The sequence below is a fragment of the Phoenix dactylifera genome, unplaced genomic scaffold, assembly GCF_009389715.1.
Source record: "Phoenix dactylifera cultivar Barhee BC4 unplaced genomic scaffold, palm_55x_up_171113_PBpolish2nd_filt_p 000143F, whole genome shotgun sequence".
Classification (NCBI taxonomy): domain Eukaryota; kingdom Viridiplantae; phylum Streptophyta; class Magnoliopsida; order Arecales; family Arecaceae; genus Phoenix; species Phoenix dactylifera.
Genome location: NW_024067698.1, coordinates 207,317 through 224,916, shown reverse-complemented (window position 1 = coordinate 224,916; position 17,600 = coordinate 207,317). Strand labels below are relative to the sequence as shown.

The 17,600-nt window shown below is 36.6% G+C and overlaps 1 protein-coding gene across 1 annotated transcript; it reads right to left on the bottom strand.

The window, feature by feature from the left end:
• Window positions 1–134: 134 nt before the first annotated feature.
• On the bottom strand, window positions 135–15,704 carry LOC103722388 (transcription initiation factor IIF subunit alpha). Its single transcript, XM_039116844.1, has 9 exons — window positions 15,490–15,704; window positions 9,686–9,844; window positions 8,266–8,417; window positions 7,546–7,916; window positions 5,756–5,871; window positions 2,338–2,463; window positions 1,798–2,016; window positions 1,464–1,679; window positions 135–409 (listed from the first exon to the last, which is right to left on the bottom strand). Exons 1-9 carry the CDS (start codon window positions 15,658–15,660, stop codon window positions 320–322), a joined length of 1,620 nt encoding a protein of 539 aa, XP_038972772.1. The 5' UTR covers window positions 15,661–15,704; the 3' UTR covers window positions 135–319.
• Between the last annotated feature and the right edge of the window lie 1,896 nt (window positions 15,705–17,600).

Here is a 17,600-nt window from a genome sequence, read left to right as displayed (position 1 = left end):
TGCATCACTCTTATCCATTGTGTTTGCTTGCAATTCAAAGATGTCCCATCTCAGGCTTTGTATCGACAGAAAGTGACACGGTATTTTAACCCATCATTGCCCAAACTATGAAACCTTAAAAGATGCACAACTCGTAAGGCAGGCAATTCTGTATCCAAAATACAAGAGACTTATTCAAAGTGGAGTATCTGTACTAATGTACAAATTCAACAGAAAGTTGTACATGAAGAAGGTTGCTCGATCCTGCTCTTAACCATTTAAATCTTTACCACAATTCAAAAGATCAACACCAGTATAAATCGTACAGGTAATATTCAATTCATTTCTCTCTCAACACAACATAGTTGTGGCCATTGGTCTTCTGTATTTTTGATATTCTTCTTAAAATATCTGCAAAAGCTGACTTATCCTGCAGTAATAAATGCATCCATCTATTAGGAAACAAAAATAATGCAAAAGATTGCAAATTGAAAATGGGAGAGAGAAAAAAGAAAAATAGCAGTTAACTAGAATGCAAGCGGCGCTGCAAAACAACTGATTTTTAATGCTAATACCAGGCATCATAACTCCTGGATCAAATAGGAATTCACAGAGATATTACTAAACAGAGTGCATCGGACGAGAAGAGATCTATAAGAATGCACTTGGTAAATACAAGTTAGCCTTCAAACTCCTTTGTCAAGCCTACAACGGAAGCCCAAGTGATGCAACACTACTACTAAATCTAAAATGATCGATGTTTTTCCACTGCCACAACAATGTTAAATTGACCTGAGAAACAAAAAGAGTTATTGTTCATCCGAGGTGTGACAGAATAACTAATCTGACCATGTTCTCACACCAGATTATGTGAATAACACTGTCACTGACACCAGTTCCATACCAGCCAATGCGTATAACCACTTTATTAGTACATGTATAGATGGTCTGGATATCAAAGGGAGACTTTGGGCCGATGGCTGTGCCTGGGACAAGCCATAGCCACATCCAAGTTCAACTGGAAATTTCAAACAAAGCTCAGGGAAGAGTGGCTACTATGCCCATCTCAAGAAGCCAAAACCTGGTCCAGGGAGTAGGTCAGGCCAATCAAGCTACCATGGTTTTCATCCTGGCCAAGATCTCAGTGAACATATCAATCAGTATGATATCAGGTACTCAATAAAACAAGACAAAATATTTAATGTTGGCTTGGACTATCTTCGTCAATATATATTAATGTATCATAGTATCAGTTCATACACGATTTAATAAATTGGCTAAGATATCAGGTTATCTCAGTCATTTCAAGGGCAAAGTGCTGTATTTGGTACTTAAAAAATACAACTATAGTTAAGGAGTTGACAAGAATATGCATAAAAAAGTACAGTATAGAAAACTCTAAGAATATGAAGATAATTATTAACAACAATTCTCAAGCCTTGCCCCAATTATATGGTCCAAAGAAATGAGAGGAAACAACAAACCTCCTGGGATTTTAGTCTAGCCTTGAATCTAGCAACCAGGTCCTGTGTAGTCACCGGAGCCACTGAAAGAAGAACAGTCCTAATTTCCTCCTCCGTAACCGGAGCCACAGAAGATGTTGGTCCAGTTCTAGCAGATGTGGAACTGGATGCTTTCCCAGGCATGCTAGTTTTGGAGGAAGTGGGAGGCTCATCCTTAACACCTGATGATTTTGAGTCCTAACCAAAGAAAGCATGGCTTCTTAGTCAAGCAAGCAAGATATGATAGCAATGTAGTGGTCTTTTGTGTAAACTAGGGATCACAAGATAAAAGATCCAAATTTCAAACAAGACATACATTATCCATCTTGACCTTCTTTGCAGGGGCACCATTAGAAGATTTCACCTCCTCACTTCCGAATTTCCTCTTTGTCTTTGATGATTTGGATGCAGCTGGTGTGCTCCGGGCAGATCCTGAAGGAGGTACTGGTTTTGAGGGACTGCTATCTGTAGGTTCATCTTTAGGTGTATCCTTTTGTTTTGGAGCAAGCACAGGTGACATGCCAACCTCATCATCCTGGATGGGCAAAATAGCGAGCATCAATATGGGATAAGCATGCAATATTTGGCAGAAGATGACAGCTCAATGACATTCAGAACGTTATATCTTCACAGCATAATTAAGCAAACGAACTTAATATAAATAGCTTGCAGCCATTGAACAATATAAATTACAACGCATGCAAGCCTAGGGTTTTAAAATCCCCAAACATATTACAGGATCAGTTCTAGTATAAGATTACATTGCAATCTGGACTCCAAAATATGCTGTGCATGCGATGTAAAAAGGCCGACTTATCAAAATCTCTGGAGTTCTTAAAGGGTCAACTGCACTTACATCATCATCTTCATCATCATCATCAGCATCTGATTCATTTAGTCCAGCAGCTCGTCCAAGCAGTTTCTTCAACTCCTTTCCAGACTTACTCAATCCACCATCTTCTTCATTTTCATCCTCATCATCCTGAGAGTATTACAATATTTGAGTAAACCTTCGCAATTTGAATGACAAGTGACTCTTATTCTTAGAAAAACCATCTTACAAAAAATAATTAATTAACTCTAATAAAAGCAGAAGACAAGTTACTAAAAAGGTTTCCTGCTTTTAAGTATAACAAACAAAAATTCACATGAACTAATTTTTATAGTAAAAATAGATGCATAAAATCTCCCAGGCTAAAACTGCAGAACTCAAACCAAGAGTATTTTTGTCATGCCAGATTATCAGATCATAGTTACCCCAAAATCACTTGAACGTAAATGCGAAACTATATTAATCCATTCAAGTATAAGCAACTCAAAGCGGCCGGACTTATTCTAGCTAGGGTGGACTTCAATCTTCAGTCACACAACCATTTTAAGCATTTTTAGCAATTCAACCAAAACTGCTTTTTTTTTAAATGTTCAGAAACTGCTGTTTAGTCCGCATGAATACTGATAGCAGATGGCAGTGTTCATATGGGCGACCAATGAATTCTCAATATATAGACATGGCATCTGCTTGATACACAATTAAAAAAATGAATAAATTCAAAGCAGTACTTTCCATGCTTATGTATAACTACGAAATACAGGTGTTAATACATTATTATATCTTCTGATGGGAGGACAAAAAGATTAAATGCAATATGTAATCATTATAAGTCATCATAATCATTAGCTCAAGCAATACAGCATTGAAAGAACATGTGTTGGTTCTGCCGTGCGCTCAAAATTTACCATGTAAGTACTATGCCTCAATGTCTGGATGGCAACACAATTTGCAATTACTTCTTGATGATAGTTTTTGACTATCCCTTCACATGCATAATGCATAATTGGACATAAGCACCCAACCCTTGCCATATGTTATAGTTGTGCTAGAGACACGTTTGAAAACTTCAAGTTGACATATCTGCAGAATTTTAGGTTCCCTTCAAGAATTTCTCCAGAGCACTTCAGACTCCTGCTGTACCTGGGAAGATAAGGATGTTCATGTGTCTGCTTCTTAAAAGTAGTATCCACACAGATGAGGTTTTTGCCTAAGAAAGGGTGGGCCATTAGTAATGGCTGTCCTTTCCATGGTTGGTTATATGGAGGAAAGAACTGCACCAGGCTAGACGAAATGGAGGAATTGGGTCCCAGTATCCCTCCAACTTGTTATGGCCCTTTCTTTCTTTTTTTTTTCCTTTTTCTTCTTTTTCCCCGCGCGGGGGGGGGGGGGGGGGGGGGGGGGGGGGGGGGGGGGGGGGTGCATTTGGAAAAGGAGGAATGACAGAATTTTCCAACTACAAGCATCTAGTAGAAGGTCTGGAATGCAGTTCATACCACCAGTTACTACTGGACCCACCCAAAGACAATGCAGAAGGGACCGATATGCCCTAGATTCACAGAAATCGGGCCTGACAATGAAGTAGGCCCATATAGTCCCAAACCAGACTGAACTGAGTAGTACCAGTATCACTCGAGATGAGGTTTTAGTAAGTATTTAACTCATTCTACACCATTTCAAGGTGGGAATTAAGTTGAGACACAAGCTTGGAACTACCAGCATCTATTTCCCGTGGGGTTCTTAAAATAGCAGCATTAATACAATAGAACACAAGAAAGGCTAAAAAATGGAGGCATACTTGCAGTAACTGGCCATATCAAAGTACATCGGTTAATGCCCTTTGTTTGATACGGTGCACGATACAATGCCTGCATACAATACCAACCCTTGTTTGATATAATTTTGAAACTCGATGTTGTAACCTTTGATCTAGTGTCAAATATACATGGCTAGGTTTTTAATTGGAAAAACCCAAATTGATAAGGTCTTGTGTAATGTGCTGCTCCTCTCAGCAAACATCCTATTGGGGTGATGTTAGGATAATGTCCAACTAACATATGCAGCTCGCTCCATAAACGGCAGATTTTAATGCCCATTTCAAGATTTGCAATCTCAGTACCGAAGACAACCCTTGTACCAAGTTAGTACAGTGTTAATACAAGTAGGTATAGTGTTAGGACATGTCGGTTTGGCATACCAAAACTCCCCCCCCCCCCCCCCCCCCCCCCTCCCCTGTGCCCGCGGTACCGAGTGTTAGTTTGGTAACAATATGGTACAGTATTGCCCATAAAAAACAAGGCAGTTATGCATCAATATTGCAAGCCCTGGCCTATTCCAACACCTTTAGCTACTCTATCAAATAGAAGCGATCGAGTGTAGCTAGAAAGACAACTTTATCATGAGAAGATATACTAGGTCCATGATCAAGCAGAGAGCCATTACAATCGAGCAATCAATCTTGAGTGTAGACAACACCAAAATTAAGCAAATGAGACCCAAAAAAAGTAAATTTTTTTACTCTATATTTAAATTTATTGGGTGATTATTGCATACCCTAAAAGGCTTAGGACTGGTTTATTTTAGTCAAAGTTAGGATTCAATGCTATATAGGAAAGTGGGTAAGTTTTAAGGTAGTTAGGAGCCCTTTCTTGAGTCAAGTTATACCAGTTAAAAGCGTCTTGGTTGATTAAGTGAAGTTTGGGTCCTCATAGGATTAGATCGCATATTTTCAGGACTGTTAGAAGTCATAGGATTATATCACATTGTTCGGTAGAGTTTGTTTACTTGTAACTATATAAAGCTCGCACAACATCCGAAGCAAACAGGTCTTCATCCAGCATCAAAATTGATGCACGATGGAGATCAAATAATTTGAAGCATTCAGCTACAATCACCCAATATGTTATGGTACAAATTATACATGCCCTATATCTATGTATAGACTAGAAATACAAAATACGACGGTTTTATGATATCAATTTCACTTTTTTAAACTTCTCTCTTTGAGTCCACATTACAACAATGAATTAGTTTTAGACATTTTTCATGTTTATATTTTACTTTTCTTCGAAAAACCCAAGTTCTTCAAATTAAAATGGTTTTTTTTAGAAGGCAATGGGTATTATACGGGGTATGGCTAACCATACAAGCAAGGATGACTGGAAAAAAAAGAATGCTCAATAACTCCTTAACCATTTTTTTGCAAGGACACAAGAAAAGCTAGGAAGCAATCAAATCCAAAAAATCAGCTTGACAGGCAGATATTTTGGTACATGGGCAATCAAACAGGGAACCTAAACAAGAAACCAAGAATGGAGGTCTCTCAATGAAAAATGATTTCTGTGAAAATCTAGAAAATAGTAACTCGTGTGCAAAACTTTACAACATATTGACCTATAAATATTGCTTGCTGTGCTTCTAAGAGCCGCGTTAAAGTCCAATGTACCTGCTTAATTTCTGGTGGAGCAGGAATTTCAGGAGCCAAATCTTCCCGTTCCTCTGGATCATTGCCCACAGCCTCATCATCGTCAGTGAAATTTTCTTCATGCTCCCAGTCATCACCTAAAGGGGGAAAATTCAATAATAAGAAATCCTTGGTTCCTGATTTCCAAAAGCACTAGAAAAGCAGATTATTACATACAATCTGACCACAAGACTTTTTATATACCTCCTTGCTGCATCATGAGGAAGAAATATTCAGAAATCAGAATAAATATAAACTCTATTTATTGATCAACAACAAATGTTAATAATACTTAATATACAACCGTGTGAAGTAAGTGGCAAAATAGGGTGGTAATCGACAATGCTAGAGCATGCCATGCTAGGAAACTAATCATTTTCAGGTCACGATATTGAGAATACATGTTTCATAGAAAAAAAAACATGTGCACAGAAAGTAAAAGATGAAACCTAATGTAATAGCTTCCACCCTCATGATTATTTCCCACATGTTTTTCTGGTCATTATTATCTCCAACAAATTCATTGATGGCCTGAGTGTCTAACATAGGAGAGCTTCAATCCATTCTACAATTCAAAGAAGTGACACATATTCAAATTGCTGACATCTTGAGCAATCTGCATAACCCACCACATGCCTGGTCCATAGGCCCAACTTTTATTGTTCTAACACTACATGCAACCATTATAAAAAATTGAATAGCAGGACATCATACCAGGAAATGACGTATGGATATTGTATGATAATGTTAATAGTGGACTCAGTAAGGCTTAGTTTCAAAAAGGAGGGTAAAGTTGAGATTTCAGATCGGTGCTTCAAGAAAACAGCGCTGATATAAATCCCCAAATCTTAAAACTTCTAATTACAGAAAAGAAAAAGAATTGGAAGATTTAATATGAGTGGAGGGGACGAACAAGAGTTTAGAGTTGAGAAAATAAAATAAGATCAATCTATTAAAGATTAATGGAGGGAAATTTAAAAAAAAGGTCAAAAGTGAACAGAAGTTACTAATAGAAACTAGGAGTGGAATATTATTATTGCTTACCATTACCATCGGCTTGGCTACCTGTGATTGGGTCAAATATAGATAAATTGTCCTGCAACATCTACAAAACTTAAAAGCTAATAACTATAATCATGTACTAAAGTATGCTTGTGATGAAGGAAAAAATAAGGACAGAATGCACTACTTAGCCTCAGACAAGAAGACAGTCCCCAGATTTTGTTTAGCAGATGCACATTCATTGACATTCAAGGGTGCCATGTAGTAAAACAATTTTTCCCGTAGTGAGAGAATATCATGACTTAAAAAAAAGCACCAAAAGACAAGCACAAATACATACACAAGAATAAAATCATTCATTGTGATACTAAATAGGGTTTTTTGCATGGATACCCTTCTAAATATCAAATTTTACATGCATACCCTTCCAAAATTGATATTTGCATGTATACCCTTGTAAAACTCTGTTATTGTACAAATGCTCGTAATATAACGATTGTTCTAACGGTGTTAAAAAAATCATATTTATATTAATTAAAAATAAAATAAAATTTTAAAATTACGCTATTGTCCCTATCTTTTTCTCCTGCTATTGGGATCGTGATCTATTTGCACCGCTAATTTTTTAACGTCGTTAGATAGCATGGGTACATATGCAAAAACAAAAATAAAAAAGGGTAGAATGGCAAAACAAGTGTTTTACGAGAGTATACATGCAAATATAAATTTTGAAAGGGTATTCATGCAAAAAACCCCACTAAATATCCTACCTTTTTCAATGTCATCATCATCCAAATCAACGTCATCCCCTCTTCCACCACCTTCATCATCATCAACACTTTTTTTGGAAAGTCCAAGCCTAGTCTTCCTTGCCTCCTCTTCTTCCTCATCTTCCTCACCCTTATCAGAGTGATCTCCATCATCATTGCTTTTTCCTTTCTTAACACGATTGGCTTCAACCCCACCACTGCTCGTGTCCTCACTCTTCTTTATCATTTCACCAAAAGCAGCAGCTCCATTAGTTGCTGCCTTCATCATCCATCTTTCATATCCAGTTGCATTATGCTTCCTTTTGTTCATCTTCTCCTCAGCTTCTTCTAGTGTTAATTGCTTGTACTGTGCAATTTTGCTAAAGTTGTACCTGTGAAGAAATAATAATAATCAAAAGTTCCTTTATGTTAGGGGTAACATGTATATATCAACTATATAACATGACAATTACTCGGAAGTGTAAAATACAGTTAGCGTCAGCGCAAGTGACCAAGATCATGAAGACGACTCATATGTTGATTCATATAATGCATGTAGGCTTCTATTACAATTCAACACTTTGACAAACTAAATGATTTGATCACTACTTTCTCATCTATAAAAAGAAACAAACTGTAATTGATATAAAAAGACTAAGAAAATGCTGTGCAAAAAAAACCAACAGCAGAAAAAAAAAGGGAGGGAGGGAACACGCAAAGCTTTTCAGGAACAATGCATACCAAGAACCAGCAGGAATAGCAATGAACTCCTTGCCATGCAACATTAACAGATAGTAAGTTGCAGTTGTAGATTGTGAACCCTCAAGCTGACCTTGAAACTGATGCTGACCAGTCTCATCCTCCAAAACCCATGGTTTGTTCTTGTACTTCTCCTGTGCGATTCCATTGATCAGTACATACAAATTGGTCAAACAGAAGGGCAACACAGCAAAAAATGTCAAACTGCTAAAAACAAGTACTATATAAAAATGAACAAGTTTACATGTCCCAAATTGGCATCTACCCAAACTTCCACTCCTGCAGAGATGATATATCATCTTATCCAAAGACTAAGCTCCAAAGTAATTTACCTCCAGAAACTAGTTAAAATTGCCAATAGAATTCCTCGAAGAACCTAGAAAAGAGAGGGCCATTTACTCGTTGTCTTTACTTTGTAGTATGACCCCAGGAGTGGAGGGAGGGGCAAGAAAGAAGAGAAGGGGGGTTGTGGTTGTTAGAGGGGATTAAAAAAGAAGAAATTACCCAGGAATGTTTTTAGTCATTCTTGTTCCTTAGTTCTCTCAAATGCAGTTCATTCAATAACTCCAAGCTGAACCTTATTTAGCTTCCACTAGATACAAGCCAACAAACTTTAATAAAGTAGCCTATAATTCCAATTGCTTCAAATTGTCCAACTTTAACATCCACAACTTCATTGTTATAATGTGGCAATAATCATAAACATAACTATCAAGCCATGTCTGGACTATCTATCATACGATAATGTGTCAACGAAAAAATTAGTGGCCAAATTCCCCAGCACATTGCTCATAGAAAAATTCACATTAGAAGGGCATAGAGACACAAATAATGAAGAATGTAAAACTACACATAAAATAATATGACTTCTCTAAAATAACAAAATCATTGTGATTTCTGATTATCAAAAGGTAGCTAAGGAGGAAACAAAGAATTTTCAATATCCTTTTTTCTTTATGGATTTCATTTTTATATTAATCAAATTTTAACATATTTGAGTTCAAGACAAGTAACTTGATTTGATGAGATGGCTGTCATCCATCAAGTTTACAAACAAAGAAACCTGTGCTCCAAGGACAAAGACTGGGCGCCTCCTTCAGACTCGAAACTTTAATGAGAGGAGATGAAAAAGTCACTAGGGAAAAGCAACATCTGGCATGTTAGGGGACCTTATCAATGTTTCAGGCACGGTGACTGATGACAGTTAGGAGGCGGAGGAGGCAAATGAAAAATGTTTGGGGATTTCATCTATCCTATAAGCAACATTGAATCAAGCATTATTCATCCAACTAAGGAATTCAAGCATAACTTCCAAAAGAATTACTTATGTTTCAACTTCTTGACATTTATTGGCATATGTTACAATTTTAATCAGCTAAGGATGGCTGGAATTAGTGCATACCCGCAAACTGTCAGTGAGCTGCCGTCCTTGAAGCCCTTCCTTGTAAAGAGACCATTTATTCTCGGCATTCTTCTTCTTTGAAAAAGGAGGCAAACCAGTGACAAATCTACCAATATAGAAAGCTTTGTCTGTATTGGCGCTAGCTCGGACATTATACTCCTGCAGAGATGACAAAAGAAACAAATGTTTTCTTTTCTTTTTCTTTCGTTGAAGTGGGTAAATCACACTGTTCTAGTATGAATACATCCAAGAAGCAAATGTTTTAGCAAACAAAGAAAGAAAACAACCGCCACCGGTAGAAAAATCATATCCAAGAGAAGCATCAAGCCCAAAATTAACCAAAACTTTGATGAGGACAAGAACAAAGCAGAGCAAACCCTATAAACTTGAATGAAACCAAAGATGTGGACTTTCAAAAAAGCATATGTAATAAAGCTGGAGAGAAAACTAATTAAAAAGAAAAGCATAATTCTAATAACTTATATGGCCATCTCGGAAGAGACATGCGTGACTCATTGGTCCTGTAAGTACAACTAGTTCTGAATTATTTAAGAAGTTGGTTAATAAATATAGAAATGCTAACTACCAATGGACCTCTATTGTTTAATAAAATTGCTTCCTTTGAGAAACATAGCATAAAAGCCTATGTGCATAAATAAAAGAGATCCACGTGACATGAAATCAACTTTTTGAGAACTTCTAAACGGAACTTTCTTTTACCAAGTATAATGATAATAAAATAACCAATGCTTTTTACAGTGATTGAATGAAAAGCCTAAGTTGCTAGTAGGACTGCCACTGTGACCCACAATACAGACCTGTAGACCTACTAGTCAGGAATGGATCTGAAGACAAACTCATAAAACATTCTGAGCCTAGATCGGGATCTAGTAGAAGAATACCTGCCCAGACCCAAGGCGATTCGATCATATAAAACAATTGAATATGGATTAATTTTATGAACCCAACATGACTGGATCCAGAACCAATTCAGACATGATAGTTTGCCAAGTTAATAATGTATAGTTTTACTTTTGAGGGTATGCTCTTAGTAAATTGTTCTGAGGACATAAAGGGATTTTGGGTTAACCAAACACTGGCAACCACCTGATACTTGTACTGAGACCTAATCCAAACCCCATGAATGTCAAGTGGGATAAAGGTAATAAAATACCTGGTCCTAACCTAGTTCTTGAATGAAGAGATCTGATTAAAACTTTGGACCCAGACCAATAATGTGAATGAGCCTTAACAAACCCGGATGTGACCCAATAGCCAAATAGCAACCATAGCTGCTATTTGTTTCAACAAATTCTTTTGTTTGAAAAAAAGGGAATGTCTAAATTGTCAACAAGCTCAAAGAATAAAATGATGAAGCTTGCATTGACAATAAATGGCCTCATCCAAATAGAAGGGCATTTTTCATTGCTTGGAGAACTTTGACCAGGGTCTTGGAGTCAAGAGCTGGTACCAAAGGTGGTTTTTAACTACATGGCTTCAGCAAATTAGAATGACACTCCACGGTTGTACCAACCACAACATGAACAAGGAATTCCTTAGTTGGTATGGTGCAGAAAATATTTAATTTAAATATATCCTAGATTAATAAATAATTGATCTCCATCATGATATCAGGCTTCATTTGGTTTTATAAGTCTATCTTGGGACAGAAAAGACAAGTTAAAGAAAAAAAACAAATCATGATACAAGTTGGGGAAGAAATGACACTAGAACAAAGAAAAATCAACTATGCAAAATTCTTATGCCAAAGATGCAAAAACCTCAAGAAATAGGGAAAAGATGCATGTATGAACCATAAGTTCCCATCACATGACCTTCAGAATGGGCTCATAAGCAGTATAAGAAATAACATAATATTTCATTGACCAAATTTCAAATAGGGATTAATGTGTGTATACATGTTAGAAAATGCACAAGCTGAATAAAGTATATCATTTAATAGGAAATTAAAGTCTAAAAATGTTGACTGCAAGTTAATGACAAGGTGACTTCAAAAATGCCGTCAACTGTGGCTGAAAATAATTTCACACCCTCCAACAAGGATAAAACCCAATAGGGGAAAGCCTTTGGGTTTAGAACATGCTGCAAAGTTTTGTTCAGAACTCGAAAAAATCAGTTCCAAACACACCTGATCCTGAATGGGTCAATATCAGAGTTTTGGCCAAAAATAAATTAGCATTTCTTCAATTCTTTAACATTGGGAAACATTTTCCCGAAAATAAACATTAAGTTAGCAAGTTTTCAAAACATTACGAGAAAAAATATTTTTTTTAACATAGATTTGGATATATTAGAGTTCAAATTTCAGAGTCAATGCTTTTAACATGTATTAGATAGCCAATAATATAGTACATTCTGAACAAGACCTCTTCGGAAATTTTATTTTAAGAATAACTATTCAAAAAAAAATTTCAAATCAAGAGAACAGAAATAATATATCTTAAGTTCCTGAACATAAATTTTGAATTGATATCCAATTTGTTATTCTTCACTGATAATATTGTCATTCACTCTATTGTAATTTTTTCCCAATTATCTATAGTTTTCAACTGAACTGCTGAAACTAAAGTGAGAACATCAAAACGACCAAACCTGCAAAAACCAAACCCATGTTGTTCATCCAAAATTGAAAATGAAACAAAGTTTCTGACCTTTTTGTAGAGCTTACATGGCTAACCACTAGCCTATCACAACATTATGCTAAGATGTGCACTGGCTTATGTAAAACTCATTTAAGGTCAAACATCTTTACAGAGTACTGAGGAGATGAGCTAAGTCAGTGGAGATCATGAAACTGGCTCAGGAAGGCAATGCTTGGTTGTTATGACAACTTTCTACTAGGTTCATCTCTTAACGTTGAAAAAGGACACAGGGATGGAACATTGCATGATGCAGATCCCTATGGAATGTTTGTTCGAAACCGTTAGTTTTGTGATGAGCAGAAAGATCAAGCAAACAAAAAAAGCTTAAACTTAACAAACTTAATCCAATCTGAACAAGACCAACTATAGAGCACAATGTTTGATCTATCAATATAGCATCATATGGTTGGTTTTCAACCAAAGATCAACCCTCCGAATTGGTTTGAATTACCAAGAAAGGCAATTTTAGAAGAGAGAGAGAGAGGCAAGCAGCAAAACCAAGAATGCAACCATGTAGGAAAACTATGGCAGTGATACTATAACCTTTTATTTTCTACTTCTTTCATTTGGTACTCTATGAGAAGAGTTTTCTCAAAGGAAGTCCTTTTCTTTACTTGGTAGGAGACCCGGAGCAGAATTTATATTGAAAAAACAAGGTTTTGCAACTTTCAAGGTCTTCCAGAAATCCAAAGTTTTAAGACAGGTAACAACAAGAGTTTGAAGTGGAGGACACAACAAAGTAGCAATTCACATTTATCTTGCCACTAAATGATTAATTTGTTGGCACAAACTAGAATGGTCAATATTTTTATCTGAATAATGAATGGATTCAAATTAATGCCAATTCATCCAATTGCAGGAGATGTATTCTTCCACATGGGGGCAAATAAAGTCATGGGGTGAAGACGAATTTGAGGATCTGTTTGGAAGCTTCATAACCTATATATTGGAATCACTAAGAGTTAAAAAGACAAAGTGACTTAGATGCTTTTATGCTTACATCTGCACTCTGTACTACACATGTTGAACAATCAGATAAGAAAGGAAGCAATGAAGACTAAAAAGAAATCTATGCACTAGTTGAAGCCACCTTTAAATCTTCAAAACCTGGTACTCAATAAATCCCATCAGTATAGAAGCATCCATGTAGTCAACCCCAAATCAATAGTAAAGGGCTTGTCCTTTATGTTCATGTTCATAGTGAAATTATGAAATATAAAAGTTGCGGGCTTCACTCATAGAAAAACTGAGCATTGTCATTTACATTCATCTTCACAAATAAATTATGGAGTGTTATTTAATATTATAAGGATTTACTCATAGAAAACCTAAAGCTATAATCTTGTAGATTTGAATGTAAGTGTAATGGTTTTGCATAATGCAATGTTATTTTATTGACTTACAAAGTAGATTTCTTTCTTGGCATCGCCACTCCCTTTGGTAGCATTTACTAATTCAGAAATTAATTTGAAAGCCATATTTCGACTAGGACATTTTCAAGATGCCCCTAATGACCAACAATGGCAGGTGCTTTTCCTTGTGTAGATTCTATTTCAATAGGAACTTGATGAGTTGATATGCCTACACATCTTACTTTTACTATTATATCGAGAGTTACTCCATGAAGTGATGTCAAAGTGGCTTATTACTTACCCAACAAATCCTCCTACATCTATATATAAATGATGGTTCATCAAGAATATGCAAAAAAAAGCACATCGAATTGTTGATTCATCCCCGGATATGGCTTAAAACCAAACCACAATGGCGAAACGATCCCGCAGTCAAAACTTAGTTCATTATCTAATGGATCTTTCCGTTCTAATACTCTATCCGAGAGTTATCCGTATTTATCAAATCTATTCCTATCTAATGGAACGCTATTGGATCGAACGACCCATCTCATCTTGCAATTATTTTGAAGTAGACAATTGCTCAAAAAGTTATTCCACCCATCTTTTTCATCCACCATTTATATATTTGCAACAAAAGGTGACTTAAAAAGACCAAGTCCCTGTTGATTATTTAACTAGGATGGCCATGCCATATCTCTTAGTTTCATGTAATCTTGCCAATTTGAAATGCAAGCACAACACCTCCGACTCTCAAAATGATATCTATATATTTAAACTTCAGGATAATGCAAGGTCATCTATTGACAAAACAATCAAGTTTCCTTCTTTCTTCCATATCATCTTGCAACTATCTTTGAAACAGATAACTGCTAAAGAAGTTATTCCACCCATCTTTTGCATCCACCATTGATACAACTGCAGCAAGAGGTCAAAGAAGAAGATCAAATCCCTATGAATTATGTGCAGGTCAATATCATAATACCTCTTTTATTTCTCTTCAACTATAAAATACTATAACAATTTAATTATCTTATTTGGAGCCTATATGAGTAGGAAAAAGGTGAAAACCCTTCTCAAGGACACCTGAACATGAATACGAATAATTTGAAAAAGTAAGAATAGATATTGCTTGTTTTTTCAAAAGACCGTATATCTTATCACAGTCATTAATCAGGGCTAAGGACTACTCTTTCCATCCATCTGTTCCCTCAGATTCTAAGTTGGAAATCATATACACACATACATATAACACTTATTGATTTTGACCATCATAATTCATACATCTCAAGACGTCTTCCATTTTCGAAACTACGTACTAGGGTCCACATAGCCAAGCCAAGATCGATGAGAAAAATGCCAGCTGCCCATATTTAGTTGTTTGCTCTCTAATTACTGTTTTATGCTTTTGAGAATTCTCTTGTGCTGAAAAATTTAAAGCATTTCTCGGACTGAAAAAGTAACCCTCTGCGCCCCCCACCCCCCCACCAAAAAAAAAAGGATTCCCTTGATTGTTTCTCAATCAAATAGGTATGATCTTTAGTTTTCTTTTTATTTAAACAATAAAATTTTCTTTCTTCCAACTCTTTTCTCAAACCTAATCTGAAGAAAAAAAATCAATCGAAATACCATCTTGTTTCACGCCCATCATGAGTCGAATTGAAACAAAGCCGGATTCCAAAGATCAAAACCCTAATCTTCCAAGACGGATCAAAACCTTAAAAGAAAACGAGGCGAACTGGATCGAAAGGGTTAGGGCGCCGCGAGAGGTCACGGCGGTGGGGCATACCCTGATCAATTTGGTGATGAAGGCGCCGCACATGCGGCAGCGGCCGCGGTTCTCGGCCATGGTCTTGCCGCAGGAGCGGCAGAGGGTGGTGTGCTTGCAGTTGCTCCCGTAGAGGTCCGAGGTCGACCCGCACCCCTCGCACGACGGCTTGAGCACCAGATCGAAGCTCATGGCGACCGACCGAAGAGACAAAGGGCATTCGGGAATAAAAAGGAATGGGGAAATTCTATAGCAGGGCTTATATAGCGGATCATATCGCAGTCTCTACAGTCTGCCAGCTCAGCGGTATTTTTGAATCTTAAAGCACCGTTAACCGAAACAGGAAATACGTTCATAAAGTCGGCAGAATACGCTTATATAGCGGATCATATCGCAGAGTCTCCACAAGTTCCTTGTTAAACCCTTATATTTGTTACAATACCAAGCTTCAATTGCCGACTTCCAGTCTTGGGAAATACGTTAAGTAAAATTATTTTCAACCCGCTTTTGAGATCTTAAATTATATATAACTTCCTAGCTAGCAAGCTTCATGCAAAGTCGGCAGGGTGGCGACTTGACTTCGTGAAATATGTTGGGAATTATCTCTAGGACACTGTTCTGGTTAAAATATTCAGTAACTCCGTTAACTGCAAAATTTACATTAATTCCACACCTCTGCCGACTTTGTTTTCTTATCAAATATTAGGAAAAGTTAATTTCAAGTTATTAATCAGTTTTTTTTTTTAAAAAAAAAAAAGTCCTTGATCAGACCTTACATTACTTAAAACTCTGTAACAAGCATGATTCATATAAAATGAGCAATATTGCCAACTATATCTTTATGGGAGACATGGTACAGACAAATATATATTAACTCCCCAATCTGATAAAATGTACTACTTATATATATGCAGAACTTGACGTAATATATTTTTAATTTTAATTTGAGATTAATATTAGAAATATCTCCAAGTCTCTAGAGCCACACGCTAAGCTAACTAATTCCAACTTCTTAATCTGACCTCATTGCCTTTCCGGTCGCCCCTTTCTTAATCTCTCTCATCCCTACCATGCCTACTACGAGCAGATCGCCCATGCCCAGCTCCAATCCTCCTCCCAGCGGTTAGACAGTGAGGACTGAGGATACATCTCCCTAGTCTTTTCTGTGTTTTTTACCTGATGACAAGATTGCAACTTACAAGTTCGTCTATAGCTGCTTGGTGTTTTTGATCTTTTCAAGGAATCTACACCAGCAACTAGTTCAATTTTTTCAGAAGTTCTTAATCGGTGTTACAGATCCGAGGTGTCCAGCGAATGCCATCCTTGCTAACGACAATTTAAAATGCATATCTTCTCTTTTGTTTTTTCTTGTAAATACCTAACGAACTTGAGATACAATGGTTGAGCCTAAGCAATTTACATTCCTGATGTGATATAGTTTCAGCGTATATGAACCATTGAAGTACATCAATAGTACTTTCATGAAGAAATGAGGCACCATGGGAAAAAAACATATTCCATTGGAACAATTGATGTAATATATTTCCACCACATATGAACCACTCAAGAAGTAAATCAATACTACATTATCAGGAAATGATATACACCATGAGATACTCAAAATGTCCCATCCATGTTTTAATCGCATCTACTCATATCTTTTTCTAATATGCTGGCAAGGCTTGCTGCTTCTCCTGCATTGTTTATGTCAAATTATCCAATTTACTTGAGGCCCTCAAATACGGGGTTCAATTGACAACATGTAACATTAAACTATGGCTCTCTAGTTAAAATTTCCAAAAGACTTAGAGTGATATAGAATGGGCAAAAACACAACAAATATTTTATGATAACTGAAAAGTAACTCTGAATTTAAAAAAAAAAAAACTACTTTTGCAATTAATATAAATGAAGAGGGGCTATATGCAAAAGAAAAAGAATCAGTAAAAGAGCTCCACAATGAATCTGTGCAGGTTTCTGCCACCTCGATCGCCAAGTTGTCTGCTTGAATTATGGTCGCACAACTACTATGCAACCACAGACGTAATAGCAGATTTATGCAGTTCACGCCAACTGGGAAAATAGGCCACAATCCCAACTAAAATTTATTTTCATTGATATGGTCCTTGAGC